At 41.2% G+C, this 27,429-nt stretch overlaps 1 protein-coding gene across 2 annotated transcripts; it reads right to left on the bottom strand.

Annotated features, from left to right (window-relative positions):
• Positions 1-1,378: 1,378 nt before the first annotated feature.
• Positions 1,379-25,519, bottom strand: slc6a1l (solute carrier family 6 member 1, like). 2 transcript variants are annotated; one of them, XM_088347903.1, is made up of 15 exons: positions 25,372-25,519; positions 21,699-22,006; positions 21,505-21,636; positions 19,874-19,974; positions 17,867-17,976; positions 12,415-12,547; positions 12,192-12,326; positions 12,014-12,117; positions 10,375-10,499; positions 10,193-10,305; positions 7,620-7,751; positions 7,460-7,562; positions 7,292-7,392; positions 3,446-3,613; positions 1,379-1,906 (listed from the first exon to the last, which is right to left on the bottom strand). In XM_088347903.1, the coding sequence occupies exons 2-15, from the start codon at positions 21,937-21,939 to the stop codon at positions 1,811-1,813; spliced, it is 1,794 nt and encodes a 597-aa protein (XP_088204029.1). In that variant the 5' UTR covers positions 21,940-22,006; positions 25,372-25,519; the 3' UTR covers positions 1,379-1,810. The 2 variants fall into 2 exon arrangements, with proteins under 2 accessions (XP_088204029.1, XP_088204028.1); XM_088347902.1 differs by having other exon boundaries at positions 7,460-7,751.
• Between the last annotated feature and the right edge of the window lie 1,910 nt (positions 25,520-27,429).

The raw sequence follows: 27,429 nt of genomic DNA, 5'->3' as shown, positions 1-27,429 counted from the left end.
GTATTAAATACTCTGTCCTGTCAGTCACCTTTTGTCGGTCAGTATGCGAATCTCTGTTTTTTACACGACAAGGCCTTTTTCGGCTGCCCCGTTTTTTGCTCCTGTTTGTCTCCCGCTACCATTGGTTTTGATCTCTACCACGTCTGCTCTCCATCCCAAATTACACCCTGTTTTGATCTCGACCATGTCTGCTTTCCTGTCCCGAATAACGATCCGTTTTTTATCTCCACCTCGATCTCCTCTCCTGGCTTTCGACTTGTTTCCGATCCCGATCATGTTTTTGATCTTCTATCCCGGCTACTGACCCGTTTTTTTCCCTTCCCGACACAGCCATCGCTCGCCCCGGAAGTCCTACTTCCGCGTTCAGAGCGACCTGCTTCCCACGTCCAGCAATCCCCGGATCGTGGGCGCAACCCTTTCCCATACCTGTCAACCTGAACAGTTTTGCCGTACAAACTACGTTTTTTATGCATTTTAAGACGTGTACGACGTACAAAAAAATCTATACGGAAAAACGCAAATTTGTTAATGACGGGTACCATCCGATATACACCGACTATCACCAAATGGCAAATCAATCAAGTCAAAGGAGTTCGCCGTGGAAGCCTCTATCTCGGTATCATTTTTTTCGTTGCAAACGAAGCAAGCGGTTCGATGCTACTGTGCGCATGCTTCTGTCGCCTGGGGATTTCCCATCATGCATCATTCTGAAAAAAAATAAGGTGTACGATTATTTTGTATTTCGTACGGGAAAATACGACAGTTTGTACGGGCATGGACAGGTATGCTTTCCTTCCCTTCAATAAAACCTGTGGTAACGTTACGCGAGTGGGTCCTGTTTCCGTTCTGGTCCTGACATCACTCAAATAATAAGCTGCAATGCAATTGTGTTTAGAATTGATGGTATATTATTTTACACAAATACAGTGGAACCTCGGTTTTCGAACGCCTCTCAGTTCGAACAAATCGGTTCTCGACCAAAAATTTCGAGAAATTCTTGCTTCGCTTTTCGTTCAAAAAATTGGAGTTCGAACGCCGGTACGCTGGGGGCGATGCTGAGCGGCGTACGTGTGTAGATTGCCCCCACCCCCTCGTGAATAACTGTTGTCACGTGAGCGCGCACTCCTTTTTGCTTTCGTTATTAATATCGGTGAACGGAGTGTTTTAACCCCTAATTATGCCTCGGAAGAAGGTCGGTGCAAGCAGCAAAGTTGCTACAGGTGAAAAAAGAAGAGTAGTGCGTACAACTATTGCATTTAAGAAAGAAATAATAGAAAAATATGAAGAAGATGTGCGCGTTTCCCTTCTTTCGAGGGAATAGAGCATGGCTTCTGCAGACCACCACAAAGGTAAGAAATCCTTTTCATAATTCTTTTCTTTTCCTTTTTCTTTCCTTTAACCGCTCACCACTTTTTGTGGAGACTCGGGTGCTCAATGACGTGTAAGATTACGCTAACGCGAACGTACGATTAGCCTGGGTTAGCTTCATGTTTACTTTCATGGTAAACGTTCAGGGTGTTGTAATGGATTAAATAGATTTTACATGACTTTTAATGGGAAAAACGATTTTCGGTGATCGACCAAATCGGTTTTCGAACAGGGTTCTGGAACGGATTATGGTCGAGAACCGAGGTTCCGCTGCATATGAAATCACCAAAGCATGGCCTATAATCACAATTATTACCATGATTTATTCTTTAAAACTATCAAATGAGCGAGTGAAATACAGCAAAATGCTACATCCAAGTGTCACATGTCACTATATTTTTCCTGACAGGGTGATTATTATTTGAGGGATGACAGAAGAAGGTCATACAAGAGCTTCACTAACATTCCCACTGTGCGTAAAAACATGATGACCCGATGGTTTCTCTTCCTGTTGCGATGTCGTCATCCTCCTCCAGCGCTGAAGGTCACAAAAGAGCCATATTTATTGTTTCTATTAGCATTCCTGCGTCAGATCCAGGGTTGGGTAGAGTTACTTTAACTGGATTACTTTCAATGACTTTTGGATTACTCCAATACCAAATATGCTAATAAAAGACAAAAGAAACTAAATATGAATAAAATGATGACTCACAACACGTGGTAAGCAATGTTCCCTGTAATTTTCCTTACGGGTCTGAGCGTTCACACAAAGTCGGTGAGCAGCGCTTGAAACAACAGTGAGCAACTATAATCCCAAGTGTGTCAAGATAATTCCTTATCAAACATGTCCAAAACTTGACATCAAGTTACATTTTGCTGAGTTTCCGGCAATGCAAAATGATTTTTCTCTTTTGAATGAATTGACTCATGTCTTATTGCAAAGGTTGTACGGCCTACAAACGTCGTTTGTTCTTACAATTCTTTCACAAGATATCAATTTCTTTTTATTTCCTGATATATTTTGTCGCATAATTTTAACATTTTTGGGGGCTTATTGAGTCGGTTGTAAGATACAGAACTCTACTTAATCCCATTTTTTTTAGTGGAAGTACAACACGATTCACTTGATATCATTGGAAATTATTTGAATGCAACACAAACTTTTCTTCTTTTTTCCGTGTTTTTTTTTCTACTTTTTTTTAAAATCCTTTAAAAAAAAAAAATCTCATTGTGTTTATTTTTTCCGAGCTGTTATTTTTTTCTTTTTGTTCTCTATTTACTTTTTTCCTACTTTTCTTTCTTTTCTTTTTTTCTGGCTTTTTTTCTAAATGTTTCCTTCTTTTTTCTATTCCTTTTGTTTCTTTTTTTCTCAGCTTTTCACTACTTTTTCATTTTGGTATTTTTTCTTTTTTGTTCTATTCCCCCCTTCCTTTAAGTCATTTTGTGCATAATTTTACATAGTATTTGGTCATGTTGGGATGAAAGAAGCAAAAACAACCCGAAGAGCCATGTAGGACCCGAAAGAGCCGGTTCCTTTTAGTGAGCCGAGCCGAAGAAGCCGGTTCTCGACAAACTTTTCTCAATTTACTCAACTTCGTTCTACTTCGACTCAACTTCAAAATACCGCATTTAGGACACAACGTCGGGGGAACCCGTGTATTTTTACCTTCATGCACTGTAACTTTGACTTCTTAATTAGTAATTTTGAGACCATCATTTTTGTGCGCTGGCTAGCTTTTCTTGTGCGCTGAGAACGTGCGAGCAGTGCGCAATTGCGCACGCGCGCAGCTTAGAGGGAACACTGGTGGTAAGCTTTCTCTCCTGGCTTTGATCTCTTTGATCTCCGGCAAAACTAACAGACAGCGACAGACACAAAATGAAAACAAATCCAAACAGCTTGCCAACATTATGTTTGCCATTCCATGTGTTCCGTTACTCCCCAAGCCTGCACAAAATGTAGTCATTTTATTCGTATTTAGTTTATTTTGTCTCTTATTAGCATTTTTTGGTATTGGAGTAATCCAAAAGTAACCCAACCCTGGTCATATGGGAGTAGGGAGCGAAGGTGATGTTTTACCTCTTTAATGCATCCTGGCGAAGTGAAGAGCATATAAACAACGTAGCCTGGGATGAGGACCATGGAGGACAAGGCCATGAACCAGCCAATGGTTTGGCCCCAAACGGGATAGACGTACTTGCCCAGAGTCAGGGGCGTCATCTCCACAGCACTGAAGGTGAAAACTCCCTAGAATAAATCGAAGATGTGATGTCACAATGCAATATTCATTTAGCAGTATTTTTATGTGTATTTTGACATTCTAAGGGGTACTCGATTACGCACAAAGCATGAAAGTGTTCACCTTAGAATTATGCAGATAAGTTGTCAAATATGACATGTGCCTGAGAAATGTAATTTCAAAGGTGACCGATTTGGCTCCTAACCTCTAGAGCTGTGACGTGATCAGAAGACTTTTAAAATGGTGAATCCCATTAACACAACATATGATGCAGTTCTGAAACAGACAGTGATTGTAGTGAACAGTGATGGCATACTGCTTATTTCTTCAGGGAGAAATTAGAACTTTGCTTGTCTAGTCTTATCTTGTCGGGGGCGGTAGTAGTTTAGGAGGTAGAGCGCTCGTCTTGGGATCAAGAAATAGCAGTTCAAATCCCGGCTCCTCCGTGTTAAATGTCGAAGTGTCCTTGGGTAAGACACTGAACCCCTAATGCCCCCAATAAGCAGGTTAGCGCCTTACATGGCTGCACGGCCGCTATTGGGAAATGTGAAGCACACAAGAGCTTTGGGAATTCTTGATTTGAAGAGCGCTATATGAATGCAGATCATTTAATATTTTTCATTTTGTCTCTTATCTTTTTTCCAAATTCTATCTCCAAAAGCAGTATAGGGTAAGTTCACCTGCTGCCGTGACAGCATACGTTCCTTGTTTGCATTCCCCTCCTTCGAGGTAGGCCATTGTGGGATTTTGTTTCTGTTATTGACAGCATGTCTTACGGTTGGTATAACACTGTCCAACTAGTTCCCCGTTAGCGTTCAGTTCTGTTAGCAGCCGGCTAGCCTGCCGTCTCTATTGGTTTATTCCTGGGCGGGTTCGGGTTTGCAGCTGTATCAGTTGTTGTTGGTTCCAGGTTAGCTTGGCTGCTCACTGCATGTTTTTGGTCAGCCAGCCAGACGTTTTTCACCGAGGCTGCAACCACCTTTTCTTGTTTGCTCCAGTTAGCCCCAATTAACAGCCAACTAGCCTGCCGTGTCCATTGTAGTATACCAGCCATGCTTGCGTTTGTCGCTGTAGCCGCTTTTGTCGGGATTACCAATTTGGAGAGCGTGTGCCCGGTCATTTGGCGCCAGCCGCTGCGGGCTATCTAATTGGCTCCCTGTCCCGTTTTAAGACCGGTCCTGTCACTCTCCTTTTGTCAGTCCGTCTGTGAACCTCTATTGTTACATGGCAAGCCTTTTTGACTCCCGCTGGTCCCGTTTTTGCACCCGTTTTTCCACCTACCTGCTCCTGATCTCCCCATTTGTCTCCTGCTACGACCCGTTTTTGATCCCGACCACGTCTGCTCTCCCGTCCCAACTTACAAACCGTTTCTGACCCCGACCACATTTTTGCTCTCCTGTCCCGGCTGTTTTTCCAGCCCTGACACCGCCATCTCCCGCTACGGAAGATCCTCTTCCGTATTCAGATCACAATCAGAGTGCGAGAGCGACTTGCTTATCGCGTCCAGCGAGCACCGGATCGTGGGCTTGCCCCTTCCTCTTTCTTTTAATAAAACTTGTGGTTGACGTTACGCAATTGGGTCCTGATTCCGTTCTGGTCGTGACAGCTTTTCACTGTTGCTAGCTCTTCATTGTATCATTACTGCATTCACCTGTGAGGCAACACCTTGGCATGCTCCACAAAAACTATCAAAACTTGGTTTAAAACACTTTTAACTTATTTGACTAATTAACACATAGACTAATATAGCGACTGGCTTCCAAAGGTGCCGGTTTTACTCTGACAACATCACAGCTCAGGTAGTCAAAAACCAATAGGCTGTTTTCAAAATGCATTATTCGAGAAATATTTTTCATGTACAGACGAAATTTTCCTCATATTGAGGTTTTTGAGTTTTTCCTTGCCCTCATGTAGGTTTTAGATCAGGGGATGCTGTCATAATAGTCTGTGGTTTGCAATATCCTGTGCAGCCCTTTGAGACTCTTTGTGATTAAGGGCTATACAAATAAAAATGACTTGACTTGACTATATAGTTTTGTTTTTTTTTTTTCAAAAAGCCATGTTCTATTTTCTCACATTTTTCATTTAACATTTTGGTATAACTTTAAATGCTACGGTTGCCAGCAAGGCTAGATTATATATTTTCCCCCAACACAAATAGGAATGAACAATGTGTTTCGAAAAAATGTGATGTGCTTCGGATATTAATAAATTTTGTTTATGATAAGTATTTGGATTTCCCTTTATTAACTCACAAGCAGATAATTTGTTTATAAAAAGAAAAAATTATATTAATCTCCTGGAGACTGCTAGCCAAGATATGCTTTAGCATGTTTGGCGGTAGCTGGAATTCCAAATTGACGTCCTGTATCTGTTTTGGTCAGGGTTTGAAACCATCCCCTGATCTAAAACTTACATGAGGGCAAGGCAAAAAAATTTCAATTAAAAGTGCATTTTTTCAAAGATGTTTTAGGACAGGTTATAGAGGTTTTACTTATGTTAAGTACCGCATTTTCACGAATATAAGGCGCACCCCCCCAAAAAAGTTTTTTGTCATATATTTTCCATACATAAGGCGCACCAGACTATAAGGCGCTACGGTAGCAATCTCAACAAAACAGTCAGATAGTTCATTCAAACCTATAAACCCCTGAACATTCCGATGGCTCGCAAAGGAGCAAATACGTGTCTCAGACACGTACGGACACGGTGTCACCAACAGGGTTGGGTAGGGTTACTTTAACTGGATTACTTTCAATTACTTTTGGATTACTCCAATACCAAATATGCTGATAAAAGACAAAATAAACTAAATATGAATACAATGCTGACTCACAACACGTGGTAAGCTTTCTCTCCTGGCTTTGATCTCTTTGATTTTCTGCAAAACTAACAAAAAATGCGACCAGGGTTGGGTAGGGTTACTTTAACTGGATTACTTTCAATGACTTTTGGATTACTCCAATACCAAATATGCAAATAAAAGACAAAAGAAACTAAATATGAATAAAATGATGACTCACAACACGTGGTAAGCTTTTTCTCCTGGCTTTGATCTCTTTGATCTTTGGCAAAACTAACAAAAAATGCGACAGAAACAAAATGAAAATAAATCCAAACAGCTTGCCAACATCATTTTTGCCGTTCCATGTGTTCCGTTACTCCCCAAGCCTGCACAAAATGTTGTCATTGTATTCATATTTTTGGATTTATTTTCATTTTGTTTCTGTCGCATTTTATGCTAGTTTTGCCGGAGATCAGAGAGATCAAAGCCAGGAGAGAAAGCTTACCACGTGTTGTGAGTCATCATTTTATTCATATTTAGTTTATTTTGTCTTTTATTAGCATATTTAGTATTGGAGTAATCCAAAAGTAATTGAAAGTAATCCAGTTAACGTAACCCTACCCAACCCTGGTTTTGGTGCAGATACTAACCGAATACTGTGTTTTAACGGAATTAAACAAAATTGTGAGGAAATATTAGCCATTATGCAAAAGGGTTTTATGTAAATGTCTATCAAACAACACCCATCTGTAATTTTGATCAAAACATTTTGTTGTTGTCGTTTCTTCTACAGCGCTGGATATAGGCGCATCAATTGACGCCATCGATTGAGTGAAAACACGACAGTGACAGATTGGTGTCACACAGTTCACGTCAATGAAATAATTTCCTGTTGGCCTACCAGACAGATAAGCGGCGTGAAATACTTCCAGCAAAGCTTCCACCAAACACAGGGCCGGTAGCCGATCATGTCCTCGATGTCCTTGTAGAACCTCTCAGCTCCTGGGCCGTTGCAGCAACGTCAGGACCAGGAGACAAGGGATTGTGTCCTGACTGGAATTTTTCCTACCGTAAAGCCAGGCGATGGAGACGGTCTCGAAGAACACGAGGTAGAGGAGGCACATTCCACTAGCTGAGTAATAGTCAAACAGCTTGAACACGTACAGGCCTCCCTGGAATGGAGGACAAATGTCATACCTACTTAAGTTGTTTTGTGTCTTGTCGTGTACCTGTGTGATGTTGGAGAACCCGATGATGAAGGACACGAAGCAGACGACCAGAATGAAGATCTTCTTCCTCTTCCTCAGCAATAAAGGGTACTCGTCCATAAGAGCTGTGATGAAACCTTCCACTGTGCAGAACTGATTGAAAATGAAGGGTCAGTTGTGTGTTATTTTGTTGAAAAGGTGTGTACCGTATTTTCCGCACTATAAGGCGCACCGGGTTATAGGGCGCACCCTCCAAAAATAGTTTTTGGTCCTATATTTTCCATACATAAGGCGCACCGGATTATAAGGTGCCACAATGGGAACGTCGACAAAACAGTTAGATAGTTGAGTCAAACTTATTACCCCCTTAACATTCCCAAAGCTTGCAAAGACAAAAATACGTGTCTCAGACATGTACGGAAACAGTGTCTGTACCATGTCACCAATCACTCAAATGCATCGTTCCAAATATCATTTGGAAGGTTAAAGTCTTGGAATTCAAGAAATGCCAAACATGTCTTAGTTTCCATTTTATTTTTTGCTGGCAACTGTGTGGACAAGTATTGTGCAGGGAAACGGGGTTCTTTACTGTGCATATGACAATAAACACTTTGAATTGAATTGAGTTTAAAAATAGACTCATCACAGATACATCAAGATCGTTCTAAAACAAGATACCGGGAAAATATAATGCCGGAAATGCTCACCTAAGTTCTCTTGCAGCCATCTCGTTCAATAATGATACGTAACCATGGTCTTCTTACAACCGTGAGTGTAGTAAATCCAGGAGAGTAAAATATTTATAAATACAGAATAGTAAAAAATGTTTTCTCTATGCCGTAGTGCAACCCAACGTGTGATTCACATTCATCTTTTTCGGCCAATTGCAGGCTTCGTTTCGCCCCTTTAGCTTATGCGAGCCTGTAAATGATAAAAATGATCCGCCCCCTTTACCTCCGGATAACTTTAGCCAATAGTGACTGATTCAAATGATGATTGACACATTGGTTAGGAAATGAAACGCCGGTATATAAATCCCAGCATACACCACGGACGACTTCGCTTTCAGGGGAAAATCTAGTTGGCGGCTGCTTGCCTTACTTGCAACACTTTGCGACTTAATATTGATCCATATATAAGGCGCACTGTATTATAAGGCGCATGGTCAGCTTTTGAAAAAAATAAAGGCTTTTAGGTGCGCCTTATAGTGCGGAAAATACGGTAATCAGATATTAATGGGTTGGACATTGGCTATTGTTAAGAATTAAATATTATAATGTACCGTTTACCAAATTCTTCGAATTAGTTATCTGACTCCATTAACCAAACACCACCTGCATTCTCCTAACAATACGGCCTCGTTTCTTGATGGAAAAATGAACAAGAGACCGGCATTTCCACACGGGGGCATATTTAATTTCTTAAACAATTTAACTAAGTGAACTCCATCGAATTAGCCGAATTAGTGTCGCTTGAGTCTCTGTCAAGCCTTCTGCTTCCTTTTTTCGGCCCACGTTTTTTTCCGCAAGCTGGTGTGCCGGCTTTTCCCATGTGCATGCCAATGAAAGCCCCCACCTGGCCCCACCATCTCGAAAAAGAGCGTCCGGATGTCTGAAAAACTCATAACAACAGAGCGCTTATCAACTTCTCCAAATAATCCCTGCCGTTCTGCGTCAGAGTTCTGTTATCAACAGAACTAAACAAAACATTCTGCATTCGGATCAGGGTGACCTGTAGCCCACTCCGTGAAAATCTTCATTGCACTCGATAAATGTAACTTGTATTTAATCGTATAAAATCCTTTATAGTAAAATGTGTAAAATCCTTCACTATATATAACCACAAATGTGGCCCAAATGCGCTAAACAGATCTGGCCTAGCACATTTTGACACGAATAATGTGGTATCTTGCAGATCCAGGACCTGGTCATGTCCTGGATCATAGTTAATACACAGTCCATGCACAGCTGTACGTAACTGAAAGGAATTTGGCCCGGAATTGCAACAGAGCAATATACTTTGTTGATGTACAGCCCATTTCTGGCCACACGAGTTACCCATTACATACTCTAGTACTATGTAAAACATTTGTAGCATTCCAAGATACTTCTGTATTAATAGCTCAATGCTAGCACCTAATAAGCCTCAAAGCGTGTCCGAAACATTCTTTTTAAGTCTCAGTTGGATGATTCAGCACAGAACCTTCCCAATGACATGAAACAGAATTGATTGTCATAGGGAACTGCTAACTTATTGCCTGTTCTGGCAAAGCTATGTCAGCCTTGGCAGAACAGGAGTTATGGTTCTGCCTGGAGCTCGCCCGGACTTCTAATTGTACATGCAGTTTAATGGTCCTGAACACCGCAGGCCTACAGACCTTCATTTTCTTAATTTTCCCAGTTTTTTTTTTTTGTTTTCCCTTGCCTTCATGTAGGTTTCAGATCAGGGTATGCTGTAATGGTGGTCTGGGTAGCTTTTCAAGGCTCTTTTCTATTAAGGACTATACAAATGATAGTGACTTGGCTTAACTCTCAGGATCTGTGGACTGGTGGTCGGACCTGGCACAGATCAGTCTGCAATCAGAGTTTAAGTACCTGGCTGTCCAAGCCCAGCATCATCAGCATGGAGAAGAAGAGAATGGCCCAGAGAGATGACATGGGGAGCTGCGTGACTGCCTGAGGGTATGCCAAAAACGCCAAACCAGGACCTATACTTATCAAAAATATCCAATCAATGCCACTCTTTACATTAAAAGTCCCACATGTCAATTGAATACCTGAGGCAGCAAGCTCCTTAACAGGCTTCTTGGTGATGTAGGACATGAAGCCCACGATGGAAAAAATAACAAAGCCGGCGAACATGCTAGTGAAGGAGTTTATGCAACACACTATGATGGAGTCCCTGAAAGGTATACAATTACAATTGTGAGGAAAAATAAAGTTGTATGCAAAAGTTTGGGCACCCCTGACAGCAGACAAACAAAGTTATATCTGAGAAGTGAAATTAGTTTTTTAGGATTTACAGAAAATGTGCAATAATTGCTGAAACAAAAGTAGGCAGGTGCATAAATTTGGGCACCCCAACAGAAAAATTACATCAATATCAAGTAGATCCTCCTTTTGCAGAAATAACAGCCTTTAAACGCTTCCTATAGCTTCCAGTGGGATTCTGGTTGAAGGTATTTTGGACCATTCTTCTTAACAAAACATCTCCACTTTAGTCAGGTTTGATGGTTTCCAAGCATGGACAGCCCGCTTTAAATCACACCACAGATTTTCAATAATATTCAGGTTTGGGGCCTGAGATGACCATTCCAGAACATTGTACTTGTTCCTCTGTATGAATGCCTTAGTAGAATATGAGCAGAGTTGGGGGTCGTTGTCTTGTTGAAGTATCCAGCCCTGGCGCAACTTCAGCTTTGTCACTGATTCTAGAACATTGTTCGCAAGAATCCGCGGATACTGACTGGAATCCATGCGACCTTCAACTTTAACAAGATTGCCAGTACCTGCACTGGACACACAGCCCCACAGCATGATGGAACCACCACCACCACATTTTACTGTGGGTAGCAAGTGTTTGTCTTGGAATGCTGTGTTCTTCTTCTGCCATGCATACCGCCCCTGGTTATATCCAAATAACTCAATTTTAGTTTCATCAGTCCACAGCACCTTATTCCAAAATAAAGCTGACTTGTCCAAATGTGCTTCAGCATACCTCAAGCGACTCTGTGTCATGTGCGCAGAAAAGGCTTCTGTCGCATTACTCTCCCATACAGCATCTCTTTGTGCAAAGTGCGCTGTATATTTGAACGATGCGCAGTGACACCATCTGCAGCAACATCATGTTGTAGGTCTTTGGAGCTGGTCTGTGGGTTGAGTTTAATTGTTCTCACCATCCTTCGCCTCTGCTTATCTGAGACTTTCCTTGGCCTACCACCCCGGGCCTTAACTAGAACTGTGCCTGTGATCATCCATTTCCCCACTATGTTCCTCACAGTAGAAACTGACAGCTGACATCTATCAGATAGCTTTTTGTATCATTCCCCTAAACCATGATGTTAAACAACCTTTGTTTTCAGGTCATTTGACAGTTGTTCTGAGGCTCCCATGTTGCCACTCTTCAGACAAACAAATTGTGTGTTCCAATAATTAGTGCTAAAGGTATTCAAATCAATAAAATAACAAGGGTGCCCAAATTTATGCACCTGCCTACTTTTGTTTAGGTAATTATTGAACACTTTCTGTAAATCTATGAACTTAATTTCCCTGTGTTTGTCTACTATAAGATATATTTAAATTCGAATTGCTGATCCCAATAACCAATGATTTAAAAAGAAAAATCTTAAAAATGATGCCCAAACTTTTGCATACGACTGTAGGTCAACACGGTTGAAAGTCATAATTGCGCTTTACTTGTAGACGTCATTATTGTAGTTGTTGTAGCTTCCTAATGCGATGAGTGAGCCAAGTCCAAGGCCATAGGAGAAGAAAATCTGAGTAGCTGCATCCAGCCATACCTATAAACAGTACATATATGAGCAACTACTGCATTTCTTTTGGGCGATGAAGTTAAGTGTATGGGATATTTCACCTCTGAGCGGATGAGCTTATTAAAGTCTGGAGTGATGTAGAAACGGATACCGTCGATGGCTCCAGGAAGGGTAATCCCCCGGAAGAACAGGATGAAGAGCATAAAATAGGGATACGTAGCTGAGAAATACACTACCTAGATTGAGGGATATTTGAGCAAAAAGCTGTGATAAAAATCACGGATAACGTTGGATTCCCAAGTAATGGGGAAAATAAAGCCAGACCTTTCCCGTCCACTCCACTCCCTTCCAGATTGAGAAATAGACGAGAACCCAAGCAAGCGCCAGGGTTCCCACCAGAGGCCACCGGAGTTCCCCGGGTTCCTCAAGACCACCGGAAAGCTGGTGCATGTTACGTCTGCCAAAACATAAACAAGTAATGTTGAGTCTCTTTAAGATCTTTGCTTCTTGTTTTACTTGTGCATCTCCAGTTGATAAATGTATTTTGTTTTAGGAGATTTCATTGGATCCCAGTTCGTGATTCGACTGTTATTGCACACTGTTGTTCATTGTTTTGACTAATACATCATTGTCGCTATCGGCCAATCATGTTGCTGCTCTTTTGATTTCCACAACCTTTAGGGTGGATATGCTTTTGTATCCTTGAATATGTCTATCTATCTATCTATCTATCTAGACATGTATCTATCTATCTATCTATCTATCTATCTATCTAGACATTTATCTATCTATCTATCCATCTAGACATTTATCTATCTATCTATCCATCTAGACATTTATATATCTATCTATCCATCTAGACATTTATATATCCATCTATCTATCTAGACAATTATCTATCTATCTATCTATCTATCTATCTATCTATCTATCTATCTATCTATCTATCTATCTATCTATCTATCTATCTATCTATCTATCTATCTATCTAGACATCTATCTATCTATCTATCTATCTATCTATCTATCTATCTATCTATCTATCTATCTATCTATCTATCTATCTAGACATGTATCTATCTATCTATCTATCTAGACATTTATATATCCATCTATCTATCTAGACATTTATATATCCATCTATCTATCTAGACAATTATCTATCCATCTATCTATCTATCTATCTATCTATCTATCTATCTATCTATCTATCTATCTATCTATCTATCTATCTATCTATCTATCTATCTATCTATCTATCTATCTATCTATCTATCTATCTATCTATCTATCTATCTATCTATCTATCTATCTATCTATCTATCTATCTATCTATCTAGACATCTATCTAGACATCTATCTATCTAGACATCTATCTATCTATCTATCTATCTATCTATCTATCTATCTATCTATCTATCTATCTATCTATCTATCTATCTATCTATCTATCTATCTATCTATCTATCTATCTATCTATCTATCTATCTATCTATCTATCTATCTAGACATTTATCTATCTATCTATCTATCTATCTATCTATCTATCTATCTATCTATCTATCTATCTATCTATCTATCTATCTATCTATCTATCTATCTATCTATCTATCTATCTATCTATCTATCTATCTATCTATCTATCTATCTATCTATCTATCTATCTATCTATCTATCTATCTATCTATTTATCCTGGTCATATCCCTCGAGAGGGGTGACCGACAGCAAGACAAACGCAAACAAAAAAAAACAAAGAAAATGAAAAGAGGAAAAAGTAGCAAAAAAATCTCACTCAAAAATTTTTGGGACCATGGCCAACCCAAATGCCCAAACACCCAAACATGTTAGGCACCTCGGCACCCAAGTCGGTCACGCTTTCATCCCTCCAGATGAAACGGGACACGAGAAAGCGGCCATGTCACTCGAGTCAGGTTGACACAACACACTCTTCTGTTCAACAACAGGGCCCGACAGCTTTCACTGGTTTACCCCTGCCGCATCATACAGGTGCCCTACCCATGCCTTAAAAACGTCTAAACATCCCACTATCCTTTTTTTTGTTTGAACATTTTTTATTGACACTTTTAACAGCAATTAAACACATTCACAATTTCATTATATCATATTTATTTACAACACCTCTCCACTCATTCCTATCACCCACAAGAGCGCTAGCTTCCACTAGATTTCGACCTCTTTCCTGCAGTGCACTCATAACACTATCCATCCACGTCAATCGCGGCCTTCCTCTTGGTCTCCTTCCATTTACTTCTACTCCGTAGATCCTGTTCAACATTTGCTCCTCATCCATCCTCTCCATCGGTCCAAACCAACAGAGTACTCCCTTAACCACACGCTTGCTCAGTTCCTCTACTACTCCAGTTCTGTCTCTCACAATTTCATTTCTCAATCTATCCAATCTTGTCACTCCCAACATACTCCTCAACACTTCTGCGTTCAGGCTCCAGGTCTCTGCACCATACAACACAGTCGGCACAATCACACTCTCTTAACATCCATACTCATACTCCTGTTGCTCATTACTCTCTTCAGAGAACCCAAAACCTCAAGGAAGCACCTTGATTCACTCTGTGCAATACCTCCCACTCCATTCAACTTCTTCCAGCTTCTGTCCATGCAACCTTATTTCTAATGCCATGCCCACTCCACGACGTGAACACATAACTTACGCACTTAATCACACTCTTCCAAACTCCATTGCCAACCTTCTCAATGTTTCCTCAGAATCAGCCACAAGCGCTCTGTCATCTGCAAACAACAACTGACTTACCTGCCACACCGTTTTACTGTTATCGATCATTTCTACACCTCTGCCAAATACTCTTGCATTCACCTCTCTCACCACCTTAAATATGTAATAAAGAGAAAAGGTTCGGGGAAGGGCCTCAAGAACGAATTGGACTTTCTTATCTGATGGATTCTATCACTGTTCTCCTTGCAAGTTCAATAACCTCTCCTTATTTTCTATTCAAGTTTCAACTTATTGTGAGAGATATACAAGATATAAACTCTCTGTTGGCAGAATTACTCAGATGAAAACACTCATTTAGGTTTTAACCTCGCCAATGGAACGGGCACGACCGAGCAGCCATCTTCCCAGAATCCCCGGCCATACACCCCCCTAATCGGTCAGGAGGCGTGGTTTATTTTCTTGACACATAAACAGGAAAAATGAAGTCACACATAAGCGCGACTTGACAAGAAAATGAAATAAAATTGAGTGCTGAGGATATTTGAATATTGTTCACCACAAAAGAAGATGCACATTTCAAGCAATTCTTTGAGTAGAAGAAAAGATTATTTGAAATACTCTAGCTTATTATTGTAAAAAAATAATATGCTTATGTTAAGATTTCATGCGGTTGTTACTTCCCGTCTTGATTACTGTAATGCACTACTCTCCAGTCTCCCGAAGTCCAAAATCAAGAGCCTTCTGCTGGTACAAAATGCTGCAGCGAGGCTTTTAACTAAGACGAGAAAGTTTGATCACATGACCCCGATTTTAGCTAACCTGCATTGGCTCCCTGTTAGCTTAAGATGTGATTTGAAGGTTCTGTTTGGAGGCTTACAAAATCATGCATGGATTTGCTCCCTCATATCTTTCAGATTGAATTTCCCCCTATGTTCCTGTCCGGAGCCTTCGCTCTGAAAACGCCGGTCTACTAGTGATCCCAAGAGCCAAGAAGAAATCCGCAGGTTCGAGAGCGTTCTCCATCCGGGCCCCGGTGCGGTGGAATGCTCTTCCCCCTGATATTCAATCTGCAACATTAGTAGAAATGTTTAAATCTAAGCTTAAAACACACTTCTACTCTATAGCATATGAAAAACCTACATTTTATTTTGACAATATGTGTATTATTGGCCGTCATGATGGTTTTAGATCAGGGGATGGTGTCATAATAGACTGTGGTTTGCAATAATCTGTGGTCTATGCAGCCCTTTGAGACTCTTTGTGAATAAGGGCTATACAAATAAACATGACTTGACTTGAAATGTATTTCCCATATTTTATTAAAAACCAAGCTAAACAATTGAAATGGTCAAGTAACTTTGTTTATATAACACTTTCTACACCGCACAATGGTACAGCCCGAAGCCCTTAGCACAGACACACATTCGTCCATTCACACATTTATTCACGCACCAAGTGGGTGCTGTCATGGAATTCCATGGCCTACATCTGAGAGCAATTGGGATTCAGTGCCTTGCCCAAGGACACTTTGACGCTGCTGCCAAGGCCATGGATCAATACCATAAACCGCAGGTTAGTAAATAGACATTACCACTGTATTGAAATAAGAATGGTTATGAAATACCATCCATCCATTATCTGCACCGCTTATCCTCAGTAGGGTGGCGGGGGGCTCGAGCCAATCCCAGCTATCTTCGGGCAGTTGGCAGGGGACACCCTGAACTGGTTGCCAGCCAGTCGCAGGGGACAGTTGCATGTTTTTGGAATTTGGGAGGAAACCAGAGTGCCCAGAGGAAACCCACGCAAGCACGGGGGAGAACATGCAAACTCCACACAGGAGGTTCAATCACAATACCAAAATAACAAAAATGATCTATGAAGTTAAAAGAGATACCTGAAATCCCAGTTATTCTTTGTTTCGTGTTATTTTCATGAGTTACTTTTATTGTAAAATATGAAAAACAACACTTGAACAAGATTTGTATTGTATTAAAATTATCAGACAATTGAACGGATTTAGAGAAGTTACTATTTTTCTTGGAGATACAGTAACATTTGAAAAATAATACTTGGATATAAAAAACAAACCTAAAGTACCACTAAGATTGCCTTGATGTATCACTATTTGAGAACCTCTGTGTCAGGACCAGAACAGAGACAGGACCCATTCGCGTAACGTTTCTCACAGTTTTATTGGGAAGAAGGAAAAGGATTGCACACACGGTTCAGAGATCGCTGATCGCGGGGAGTAGGGTGCTCAGACGCGGAAGTGGGACTTCATGGCGGTGTCGGGAACAGAAAAAAGTCGAAAACCAGGAGAGGAGAGTAGACGTGGTCAAGATCAAAAACGGATCGTTATTCGGAACGGTAGAGCAGACTTGGTCGAGATCAAACAAATCGTAGCGGGAGAAAAACAAGAGCAAAAACACAGGACTTGCCTTGTAAAAACGGAGATTCGCAGACGGACCGACAAAAGGGGACTGACTTGAGTTTAAATACTGACAGGGAGCCAATCCGTCAACAAGCTCCAGCTGGCGCCACCCGGGCGGGGCCAATTGGGCGCCATGGCAACCGTGAGACACGGGTGGGGCCAATTGTGCCCCATGGCTACCGTGACACTCTGTCTTAGGAGATGTCCTGGCCGCTGAGTAGTTAGCATGACTGCCTCGCAGTTCTGAGGTTCCGGGTTACATTCCTGCTACTGGCCTCTCTTAAGGGAGTTTGTATGTCCTCTGGGCACTCTGGTTTCCCCTTACACGCCAAAAACATGGTTTAGAGACTACAAATTGTCCTTAGGTATGTGACCGTACTGAGAAAAAGCGGTTCGAAGAATGAATGAATGATCAAGACTATACTCCTTGCAAGAATCAGAGGGTGATGTTTGAGATGTATTGCCCATTAAACCCCTTCAAGCAATGGCTGCATTCCCAGACACAGATTTATGTAGGAAATTCAAAAACACGCCCTGGCTGCGTTCAAGAGCTTAAGACAAATTCTACGTAAGGAACCGTAAATGTACAGCTCTACCCTCCGGCCATCAATGGAAGAAGAATGAGACTCACTCCCAGAACTCGGTAACAGCACTGGTCAGATTGGTAGTGTCCTCCAAGCTGTAGTTGCAGAAACACTTCTCGGTATTCCAGGGATTGTCACAGTTTTGCCAGGGAAGCTCCTGAACCAAAACAAAAGAAATTTAGAATCTGGTCAACAAAAACCTGGGTTTATTGTTCTCTAGTTCTGCCATACTTAACATATTGTGCAGAAGTCCGAGGCAATATTTACAAAAGTTCACTACAGCCCCTTTTTATCCCTCAAAAACGTGCAATAAGAACCATAAACAGGGTAGGATATCGGGATCATACTCATATTTTATTCATGCAGTCCAAATTATTATAATTGGATGATTTAATAAAATGTTTCACTTCACAACTGTTATTTGAGGTCAACAAAAACATGGTGCCAAAAAACATCCAAAAACGATTCACTCGGAAAGAGGGAAGTTATCATTTTAGGGGCTGTAGTAAATTCAAAATCCCAAAGGTGAGAACCACCAGGAAAAGGATGTGTGTGTCTGTGTGTGGAGTCAAACTTTGGAATCATTTACAAACAATGTCCAACTATTCATGTGTTCAAATTTAAATACAAAAAAACTGGCGAAATACAGGGATGAAGAAAATGGGATATGAGTGAGATTGGAAATACAGTGGAACCTCAGTTTTCGAACGCCTCTCAGTTCGAACAAATCGGTGTTCGACCAAAAATTTCGAGAAATTCTTGCTTCGCTGTTCGGTCAAAAATTCGGAGTTCGAACGCCGGTAATGCCTGAGTGCGTACGCTAGAGTGCGATGCTGAGCGGCGTATGGGTGTAGATGGCCCCCACCCCTCGTGACCAACTGTTATCACGTGCGCACTTGCCTCTTTTTGCTTTCGCTTTTAATATCGGTGAACGGAGTGTTTTAGCCCCTAACTATGCCTCCGAAGAAGGTCGGTGCAAGCAGGACAGGTGAAAAAAGAAAAGTTGTTCGTACAACTATTGCCTTTAAGAAAGACATAATAGCTAAATATGAAAGAGGTGTCCGAGTTTCCGATCTTGCCAGGGAATACAGCATGCGCCTTCTGCTGACCACCACAAAGTTAAGAAATCCTATTCATAATTATTTTCTTTATATATATATTTTTTTTTTTTTTACACGTTCGTGTTAGCATAATCTTTTGTACGGAAGATTACGATAATGCGAATGTACGATTAGCCTGGGTTAGCTCTATGATTAGGTTGAACATTCAGGTAAACATTCAGGGTGTTGGAACTGAGCCTAAAATTCAGGGTGTTGGAACGGAGCCCCCTTTCCAATGAAGCGCTAGCGCTAACGAACTGAATTTTTTATTTTTACACGTTCATGTTAGCGTAAGATTACGAATACTCGAACGTACGATTAGCCTGGGTTAGCTTCATGTTTACGTTAAACATTCATGGTAAACATTCAGGGTTTTGGAACGGATTAAAACGATTTACATTATTTTTAAAGGGAAAAATGATTTCAGTGATTGAACAAATCTGTTCTCGAACAGGGTTCTGGAACGGATTATGGTCGAGAACCGAGGTTCCACTGTACTGCGTTTAAAACTATCGTTAACTTTGTTGTTATTGTTGCTATTATAATATCATAACTGTTATTATAAATATGATTTCTATTTCTATTGTTGTTATTATCATTGGTGTCGCAGTGATGTTTGGTAGCTAGTGGTATTATGAAGTTGAGGGATGGGTATTACAAAGATTAGTGTATAAAATATGTGATTATTGTAATTATCACAATTATTGCTATCCGACCTATGTAATAAGTATATCCATGAGATTATGTTATATTAGACACAAGAGGAGAAGATAATTTGTAAAATGTATTTGATAGGGAAGATAAAAGGGTAGGGAAAATAAGCATCTGCTTCTGACTACCCCTTTTCGAACATGTTTTGTGACATTATTTTGTTGTTGACTCATTGTTTTTGTCCTGTTTATATTTTAATGTTCGAAACAAAGTTTTCATTCATAAGTATTGTTTTCAACATACCGAACCGAAGGAGTTAAACAAGTAGTATAGGGCCCAAGCGATGATAATGATGTAGTAGATGTTGAGCCAGAAGGACAGCACCACTGCGGCCAGACCGACACCTGCAGAATCCAAGAACAGTTTTTAGTTCTTAAGACGCATCACAATCCCATGTGCGGTGTTCATTTTACTTCTGAAAAGTGATGGGACTCGCATGCTCAAAAATCTATGGGTCCCAACAGAGATTTATGGGTCCCCAAAATTTAGTGTGCTCCATGCCCTTACAAACTGTCGTATTTTCCCTTACAAAATACAAAAAAATCTTTTTTTTTTTTCAAACATGTTTATTTATAATAATAATAATAATAATTTCCTTTGTATTGTCATTCTTTGTAACAATGTACACAGAACGAAATGTCGATACACCTGACCCGTTGTAGCGAGCCGATGCAGCCGCAGCCAACAGAGGGCGCCGCCATTTTACCAATTAGGTATGATGTAGTTTAACATGTTATATTGTACATGTGTTTCCTTATATCATATATATTGTTAATGAACATTTTGTTGTGAGACACTGAGTTGCTCGACATGAATGAAAAAAAGTTCAAAAATGAGGTCGCTTGGACGTTCACTGTAGAAGGAAAAAATACATGCAAATATAATTAAGTAGAATACTACATTTTCTTATTCAAATTATGAATTCATTTTCTGCATGTCATGTCCTGCACGGTCGTCATGGCACCCAGCTGGTCCCGCCCCTTCACACCGGCTGAGACACATTGACTTGATTGCGTACTTAAGTGCTCCCTTTGGGACTGCCCGTTGCCAGACCATTGCTTAACTTGAGGAAAAACCTGTTCATGCCCGTTTGTTCTGAGTAAATGCCTAGTTTGTGATTTTGATTGCCTTTAAGCCTGTTTTGTTTTGTCTTTGGTCCCTGCGTGTTGGACAACTTTTATTTTTTAAATTAAAGTGACAGATTGTACATGCAAAATGAGTTCACACTTCCTGCCTCACGGTCCGTTCCCTGACACTGCATTAAATTATTGTTGGTAATATACCGATTAAAAGGGATCACCACAAACCTGCCTTTTTTATTTTCTCCTTTTATGTTTCCTTTTTTTCTTAACTTCTTTATACAACAATAATGATTCGTAATATAATGCATCAAAGCAAGTGAGCCGTTGGAGAGCCGGCTCTTTAATGAGCTGAGCCGAAAAAGCCGGTTCTCTAAAAAGAGACGGACTTTCACTACACAACTCGAACTGGAGATCGGCGTGCAGACGAAAACTCGAACCGCGAGACCAAAACAACAATGGCGGATCTGCCTGAGGAAAAGTTTGGAGTGCGGTAAATCTTTGTTAAAAAATGATAATGACAATTTGGTGTCAAAAAAGTTACGTCCCGGGGACGCACGTTGATTTGACACGATGCGTCCCCAGCAAAAATAATGCGTCTAGGACGCAGGGACGCGGGCAAATGAGAACACTGCATGTGGTGTGTGATGTTCCTTTATCTTCTTTTATTTCTTTTATCTTCACTGTTAAATGTGAAACTGGAGTGCCATGTCCAATTCCGTTGTCACAATATGTTCAACCCATTTTGTAGCAATGACAACAAAGGTATATTCTATTCTATTCTATGTTTATTACCTTTCATCATTGGCATGAGCTTCCACACCCCCAGACCTCCCACTGAGGTGAACTGTCCAAGAGATGTTTCCAGTAGGAAAAGGGGGATACCAGCAAACACCAGAGTCATGAAGTACGGGATCAGGAACGCACCTTAATGGAAAGTACATTCATCAGTTTTTGTGAAGTCGGGGTCTGACAAAGTAAAAGCCTACCTCCGCCGTTCTTGCCACACAAATATGGGAACCTCCAGACGTTCCCCAAGCCAATAGCATAGCCCACGCAGGACAGTAGAAAGTCAAACTTGCCCTTCCAGCTCCCTCGGTCAGGAGGTTCTTCTTTCTTCTTCTCCGGATCGGAATGGGCCGCGACATGTTCCATTTCCTCAAAGGGAACTGCTTGTTTGGCGTCACTCGGCGAATTTAGGTCCACCGTACTTTGTCTGGTCTTGCCCATGGTGTGAAAGTGGAACTTTCGATGCTGTCAGAGCTCACAAAGTCTTGATCCTGGAGATTTTTTGATTCTTTGGTGGACAGATTCAGATTCAAAATCAGATTCAGATCTACTTTATTGTCATTCTTGTACACGTGTATACAGAACGAAATGTCGATACATCTGACCCGCACAGTTTTCTTGAATGTACAGATATAAATAAAATGTTATATTGAGTTGGAGTAATGAAGTACTAATAATGTACTAAATAATTATAGCTATGTATAGTATTATACAGTAGTGCAAAGAGTGCAAGAGGAGCAGCTAACCAGATGTGCAAAATGGGCAGTCAGGTAAACAAGTCACTATACAATAACAATAACAATGGAGTAGGATAGTGCAGAGGAGAACAGATGTGCAAAGGAGTGGCTAGGTATAAGAGGCATACGTAAAAAAACAAAGGTGGGTAGTTTGTACCTCGTCAGGGGAGGCAGTTGAGGCAGTGCCTCACCAGTTATCATGAAAACATAAAATGAAAAAGATATGAAATGGTTATATTTCCATCCATCCATCCATTATCTGCACCGCTTTTCCTCAGTAGGGTCGCGGGGATGCTGGAGCCCATCCCAGCTATCGTCAGGCAGTGGGCAGGGGACACCCTGAACTGGTTGCCAGCCAGTCTCAGGGCACACAGGGACAGACAATTTGCTCACTCATTCACACCTAGGGACAATTTGGACCGGCCAATTAACCTGACATGTATGTTTTTGGAATGTGGGAGGAAACCCACACACGGGAAGAACATGCAAACTCCACACAGGAATGTTGTATCCCACGACTTCAGAACTGTTCCGCACGCTAGCCACTGTGCCGCCCTGCTGCCCTGTTTATATTTATTCAATGTTAAAATTGTTTCTTATTTTATTTAACAATTTTTTGTTTTGGGATTTTCAAAATCACTGAATTTTCAAAATGTATAATGGATATCATTAATACAATTAGTATGTAACCTATTACTGTACAGAGCATCTGAAAATGAAGAGGAAGGCATGCAGTCCTTTTGCTTCCAGGAAGAGACAGAAAGTGAGATTAAGGACTGTCTTGATTACCGATGTGAATCAATTGTGCCCGCTCCTTTGGCACCAACTGCCTCGGACCCTGTCCCTATTTAAACCCATTCCTATCTGTCCCCTTTTGTCAGTCCGTCTGCGAACCTCAGTTAACACTAGGCAAGCCTTCTTCGACCCTAACTCCCACCTGTTTTTTGCTCCAGTCCGTCACCCGGTTTCGACCCATTTTTTACCCTGACCACGTCTACTCTCCGGTCACAAGAAAATCGAGCCAGTTCACAAAAATGCGGGCTCGGAATTGCTAATTAAAAAGCGAATTAAGTCAAAGTTACCGTGTATGAAGGTAAAAATACACAAGTTCCCCTGACGCTGTGTCCTAAATGCGGTATTTTGAAGTCAATGTCGAACGAAGTTGAGTAAAGTCAGTAGAATTTTTCGAGAACCGGCTTCTTCGGCTCGACTCACTAAAAAGAACTGGCTGTTTCGGGTCCCAAACGGCTCTTCAGGTTGTTTTTGCTTCTTTAATCCCTACTTGACCAAATATTAGGTAAAATTATACACAAAATGACTTAAAGGAAGGGGGGAAATAAAACAAAAAAGAAAAAAAATACCAGAATGAAAAAATAGTGAAAAACGAAACAAAAGGAGAGAAAAGAGAAAAAAAGAGCAGGAAGAATTCAGAAAAAAAGCCAGAAGAAAAGAAAAGCAAATAAACAGGAAAAAAGGTAATGGAGAACAAAAAAGCAAAACAAAAGTAACAGCTAGGAACAAATAAACACAATGAGATTTTTTAAAAAGGAATTTTAAAAAAAGGAGAAAAAACAATTTCCTATTATATCAAGTGAATCTTGTTGCCAACATTGTACTTCCACTAAAAAAATGTAGTGAAATACAGTTGTGTATCGTGCAACCGACTAAATAAGCCCCCAAATATGTTAGTATTATGCGACAAAAGATACCAGGAATAAAAGAAATGGAAATCTTGTGAAAGAATTGTAACCTTTGCAATCGTACATTAGTCAATTCATTCCAAAGTTAAAAATAATTTTGCATTGCCGGAAACTCCGCAAAATGTAACGTGATGTCAAGTTTTAGACATGTTTGATATTGACTTAGTTGCCACACTTGGGATTGCTGTTGCTCACTGTTGTTTCAAGCGTTGCTCACCGACTTTGTGTGAACGCTCAGACCCGTAAGGAAAATTACAGGGAACATTGCTTAGGGAGGGCAGCACGGCGGCGCAGTGGTTAGAGCTTGTGCGGCACAGTCCATGTCATGGGAACCTGTCGTGGGTTCAACCAGCTCCAGACCTCCTGTGCGGAGTTTGTATGTTCTCCCCGTGCTTGCGTGGGTTTCCTCTGGGCACTCCGGTTTCCTCCCACATTCCAAAGACATCCATTTCAGGTGAATTGGCCGGTCCAAATTGTCCCTAGGTGTGAATGAGCGAATGAGTTGTCTGTCCCTGTGTGCCCTGCGATTGGCTGGCAACCAGTTCAGGGTGTCCCCTGCCCACTGCCCGGAGATGGCTGGCATGGGCTCCAGCCCCCCTGCGACCCTAATAAGGATAAACGGTACGGCTAATGAGATGAGATGAGATTGCTTAGGGACTGCTATCCACCAGCTCGGTAGCCTAGATGGTAGGGCGCCCGCTCCAAGACTGGGAGGTCGCTGGTTCAAGCCTCGGCCGAGTCATACCTAAGACTTACAACATTGGTACTCATTGCCTCCCTGCTTGGCGCTCGGCATTAAGGGTTGGAATTGGGGGATTTGGTCACCTAATGACTCCCAACACAGCAGTTGGGTCTAAAAAATGGCGGTTCCCTGTTTGTCTGCGGCTGCTCTATCCTAGCAGTCCCCTTCTGTCGGTCCGTCTGCAAATCTCTGTTTTTGATTAGTCAACACAAAGTTTGCATGGACCCCTTTATGTTACGGTTGCCATGATGCCCAATTGGCCCCGCCCGTGTGGTTGCGTTGGCGCCAAATAGACTCAACCCGTGTGGCGCCAGCTGCAGCTTGTTGACAGATTGGCTCCCTGTCAGTATTTAAACTCTGTCCTGTCAGTCCCCTTTTGTTGGTCCATCTGCCAATCTCTGTTTTTACACGGCAAGTCCTTTTTCGCCTGTTTTTTTTCCTGTTATGATCCGTTTTGATCTCGCATCGGCTCGCTACAGTTTAACTGTGCGGGTCAGGTGTATTGACATTTCATTCTGTGTGCATGGTTACATAGAATGACAATCAAAGTAAATTATATTCTATTCTTCTATTCCAACAATAGTGCAATGAAAAAGAAGTGAAATATCATTTAGCGGCAAGAAAATCCCCGATTTAGTCGCAAGGTACGTTATAACAAGGGGAAGCCCCCCCCCCCGACCTGCAAGACACTCACCTCATCAACTTCTCCAGCACAACTTAATCCAAAGGACAAAAGACGGTCAATTCCAGACCCCTTTTCGCGCCCATGGGAGGTTGTGGTCTTCCTGAGAGAACCTCGATGATGTTGCTGCAAACTGGTGCTCGTCCTTGTTTGCAGCGGCTATCGAGTGGCTGCTAATAAAGTTCGACCCGTGTGCCTACTTTGATTACAGTTCGGCACCCGAACTGCCCCCAGGCCGTAGGGGGGGATGCCGATCGCACACAAACACGCAGTGGTGGCACATTTTGTGTATGGGTGTGTACTTTTGATACTTGACTGACTGGTTGCCATGGTATTACTCTCATCTCGGGGATAGAATGGGAGATGAATTGATGGATCAGACCTTGGTGCTATGGAAGATAAGATCTGCAACCTCAATGGAAGTTTTTAAATCAAGGCTTAAGACCGATGTTCCCTGTAATTTTCCTTACGGGTCTGAGCGTTCACACAAAGTCGGTGAGCAACGCTTGAAACAACAGTGAGCAACCATAATCCCAAGTGTGGCAACTGAGTCATTATCAAACATGTCCAAAACTTGACATCACGTTACATTTTGCTGAGTTTCCGGTAATGCAAAAAATGTTTTTCACTTTTGAATGAAGTGACTCACAAACTTTTGTTCTTTTTTCCTATTTTTTTTCTTCTTTTTTTTTAAATTCCTTTAAAAAAAACACATTGTGTTTATTTTTACTTAGCTGTTACTTTTTTCTTTTAGTTCTCTATCTACTTTTTTTCCTTTGTTTCTTTCTTTTCTTTTTTTCTGGCTTTTTTCTAAATTTTTCCTTCTTTTTCTCTTCCTTTTGTTTCTTTTTTTCTCAGCTTTTCACTACATTTTCATTTTGGTATTTTATTTTTTTTCGTTCTATTTCCCCTTCCTTTAAGTCATTTTGTGCATAATTTTACATAATATTTGGCCATATAGGGATGAACGAGGCAAAAATAACCTGAAGAGCCGTTTAGGACCCGAAAGAGCCGGTTCCTTTCAGTGAGCCGAGCCGGAGAAGCCGGTTCTCGACCAACTCTACTAACTTTACTCAACTTCGTTATACTTCGACTCGACTTCAAAATACCGCATTTAGGACCCAACGTCAGGGGAACCCGTGTATTTTTACCTTCATGCAATGTGACTTTGACTTAAGTCGCTTCTTATTTAGTATTTTTGAGCCCTCATTTTTGTGAGCTGGCTAGATTTTCTTGTGCGAGCAGTGCACAATTGCGCACGCGCGCAGCTTAGAGGGAAGAGTGCTTAAGACACACTTCTATTCCAAAGCTTATGATTGATGCCCACCTCATATTCTGTATTGTCCTGTATTTTACAGACTGCCTGCCCGGTGGTGATACGAAGGAGAAGGACGATTTGAGATGAGTCAGCGGACCAGCGTTTGACCTGAAGCATGTGAACGCCTGCATGGACCAGCTGGCAGAGATGGGAAGCTGCGTCGTGGCCGTCATAGACTTTCTGGACTAGTTTACAGGCTGGGGGCGTCGCTGCTGTCATGCACTTGCCGGACAAATTTTCAACATGTTACCTAGTGTTTACTATGTTTGTGTACTGTAATGCTAAATGTAATTCACCATGGTCATCCTGGAAGGGGGATACCACTTGTGAGGTCCCTTCTCAAGGTTTCTCTTTTTCCTCACGCTGAGGTTTTGAGTTGTTCCTTGCCCGCATGTTGGTTTAAGATCAGGTAATTGTGTCGTTCTAATCCTGTGTAGTCCTTTGAGACATTTTTGTGATTAAGGGCTATATAAAAAAATTTGACTTGACTTGACTTGAACGCATTTATATACAGTAAAGAAAATAAGTATTTGAACCTCCTGCTATTTTGCTATTTTTCCCACCTAGAAATCATGGGGTGGTCTGAAATTGTCATTGGTGCATGTCCGCTGAGAGATAAACTAAAAAGAAAAATCCAGAAATCACATTGCATGATTTGTTAATGATTTATTCGTGTGATAGCTGCAAATAATTATTTGAACACCTGAGAAAATGAATGTTAATATTAGGTACAGTAGCCTTTGTTTGCTATT

Source organism: Urocampus carinirostris, chromosome 11 (genome assembly GCF_059441175.1).
Source record: "Urocampus carinirostris isolate Australia breed hairy pipefish chromosome 11, RoL_Ucar_1.0, whole genome shotgun sequence".
Classification (NCBI taxonomy): Eukaryota; Metazoa; Chordata; class Actinopteri; order Syngnathiformes; family Syngnathidae; genus Urocampus; species Urocampus carinirostris.
Note: the sequence above shows the minus strand (reverse complement) of the source record. Positions and strands in the feature narration are given on the sequence as shown.

Coding starts and splice junctions, on each gene's coding strand:
- slc6a1l (XM_088347902.1), bottom strand. CDS start 21,939: ATGGGCAAGACCAGACAAAGTACGGTGGACCTAAATTCGCCGAGTGAC. Junction 12,118..12,191: donor ATAAGCTCATCCGCTCAGAG/GTGAAATATCCC, acceptor TACTGTTTATAG/GTATGGCTGGATGCAGCTAC. Junction 7,752..10,192: donor TGCTGGGCTTGGACAGCCAG/GTACTTAAACTC, acceptor ATTTTCAATCAG/TTCTGCACAGTGGAAGGTTT.